Genomic DNA, 2,393 nt, shown 5'->3' with positions numbered 1-2,393 from the left:
CCAATTGTTTGAGGATAAAATGACAGATTTCTGAGTTTGAACATTGTTGGAAACATTTGGAATAATGTAAGAACTCATATTACATTTAAATCAGGAACTGCTTTTCTTCTGTGTTTCCAGGTCTCCTCCTGCCTACCACGTCGACACAGATAAAGGCTTCATCTACTCCACAGCTGACGAGGCTTTCGTCTGCCAGAAGAAGAATCACTTCCAGGTCACAATTCACATCGGCGTAGCTGCAGAGCCGCAGTATGTCAAAACGCCCAGTGGGCCGCAGTTGATCGACCACTTCCTGATTAAAGTGTTCGGGGTTAAGGTGAGATCAAAACTCTACTGTCAATAAAACAGACTCTATCGATCTATCAGCAGCATTAATATCTTGATTGATGTTGACTGTTTTTATCATCTCACAGCTGGAATCTCCAAGCCACCAGGTGACCATTGAGCAGTCTCAGCCCGACCGCAGCAAGAAGCCCTTTAACCCAGTCAGGTACATAACAGATGCACCAAACATACCCTTGTTTAACACCATTTCTGATCCAATCCACTCTGTGGGAGACGGTCCTGGATCCGCACTGCCACAAGGGTTGGCAAAGCGTCTGTATGCTGTCCCCTGCAGGATTTGGGAATAATTACCCAAGATGTATTTATAAGCAGTTCCAGGGTGACCCACTCATGTCAAGCAGCACAAAGCGGATCGCACTGGAATCTGCTTTCACGCTATATTAACAATGTGGCACCAGATCAAAAGTCGATCAGTCAGAGGCAGGTTAGAAACACAGAAGACACTGTTTTATTTCCTTTTTAAAGACAAAATACACAACTTATAGCAGACAATGTGGTCTGAAGACGCTCTTGTGGGATTAGAAGACGCTTTAATTGATGTTATAAAGTCATACCCGGTGGAATTTCGAGGTGAGGCTGTAGCTGCATGTCCATAAAATCCTCATCATCATAATTCAAGTAGAAAACAAGGAAACAAAACAGCCTGTGCTTAGTTACGATTGTATGACTGGATAATCGTTTGTGAAAGTTTGTGAATGCTGTTTTTGACCACAAGGGGGCAAAAAAAGTGACACAAAAATAATTTGTACAAACACAAAAATGTAAATGTTAAAAATCAATTAATTATCTCCATTACCTTCAGGGTGGCTCTGCCCAGCGGCAAAATCACCAAGGTAACTCTCGGCCGACTGCACTTCAGCGAGACGACGTCCAATAACATGAGGAAAAAAGGCAAACCCAACCCCGACCAGAGGTGTGTGAGTTAGTATGTGAATGAATGAATGAATGAACAGGGCTACATGCTAACTGTGTGTGTGTTTGTAGATACTTTCAGATGGTCGTTGGTCTGTATGCTGCAGTGGCAGGAGAGGAAACTTTCCTTATTACAGCTCTGGTGTCAGAGAGAATCATCGTCAGGGTAACGACGCCGACTTTTAACCATCAATCAAAGCGCAGACGCTCAAAATCTCTGCCATTAATGCTGCAGCCTTTACCCCTCTGCAGGCTTCCAACCCCGGTCAGTTTGAGACGGACGGGGACGCACTGTGGCAGCGTGGGGCGGTGCAGGACGCCGTGGTCTGTCAAGGCCGAGTGGGCATCAACACCGACTCCCCCGACGAGGCGTTAGTTGTCTGTGGCAATGCCAAAGTGATGGGCGCCGTCATGCAGCCATCCGACTACCGCGCAAAGCAAAACATACAGGAGGTAAAACAATCACTCAAATACAGAATAAATGAAATTAAGAGAGATGCCATGAATGCAAATGACGTGTTTGGGCTTCCTTACCTGCAGTGATAATCAGCAGATGTTTGGCAACCACAATATTCCCAGACTCCCTTAAAAGGACAAACTTTATAAACTTTTTGAAACACTTTCCATGACAAATTCTTAATTATTTCAGCCTGCTTGTGAATTCGGCTCACTCAATTTGTCATACAAACTAGTAATTTTGTTTTTATTTTATGAAACATTTATAATTTTTTATTTTATTATATATCTAAGTAGCATAAAGAGAACTATATCGAATGTAGTCTGCTGAATGTAGTAATTATTGCTGTTTTCAGTGATCGTTGTGTTTTGAAATTGATTGTGTGTTTATTAATGCTTATACACTGAACATTTATTCAACATTTTTATTGTGAAAACTACAAATTAAATTTAAATTAAATTACAATTAAAATATATATCTGACAATTAACAAACTAATCCATGTAAAATTACAGAATAAATACAGTATTAACAGTTGAATCTATTAAATAAACAGTAAATATCTGCAAAAAAATTATAGATTTGCAAACTTATTTGCGAAAAAAAGGAAAATTTCTTTAAATAAGCAGTAATTGTATTTACAGTTACAGATTTTTCACATTATTTTACATTAGACATGT

At 40.2% G+C, this 2,393-nt stretch overlaps 1 protein-coding gene across 1 annotated transcript in view; it reads left to right on the top strand.

Annotated features, from left to right (window-relative positions):
* Positions 1 to 2,393, top strand: part of LOC118339803 (myelin regulatory factor-like protein) — a gene marked incomplete at its 3' end in the record, with an annotated part of 14,330 nt that overhangs the window by 7,562 nt on the left and 4,375 nt on the right. The window contains 5 exon segments of the mRNA XM_035677571.1: positions 121 to 316; positions 414 to 490; positions 1,148 to 1,258; positions 1,330 to 1,423; positions 1,510 to 1,710. Coding sequence (XP_035533464.1) covers positions 121 to 316; positions 414 to 490; positions 1,148 to 1,258; positions 1,330 to 1,423; positions 1,510 to 1,710 — 679 coding nt within the window.

This window comes from Morone saxatilis, unplaced genomic scaffold (assembly GCF_004916995.1).
Source record: "Morone saxatilis isolate NCDOM2014 unplaced genomic scaffold, NCSU_SB_2.0 Contig10, whole genome shotgun sequence".
Lineage (NCBI taxonomy): Eukaryota > Metazoa > Chordata > Actinopteri > Moronidae > Morone > Morone saxatilis.
The sequence above is the reverse complement of the archived record's forward strand: the minus strand, read 5'-3'. Positions and strand labels throughout refer to the sequence as shown.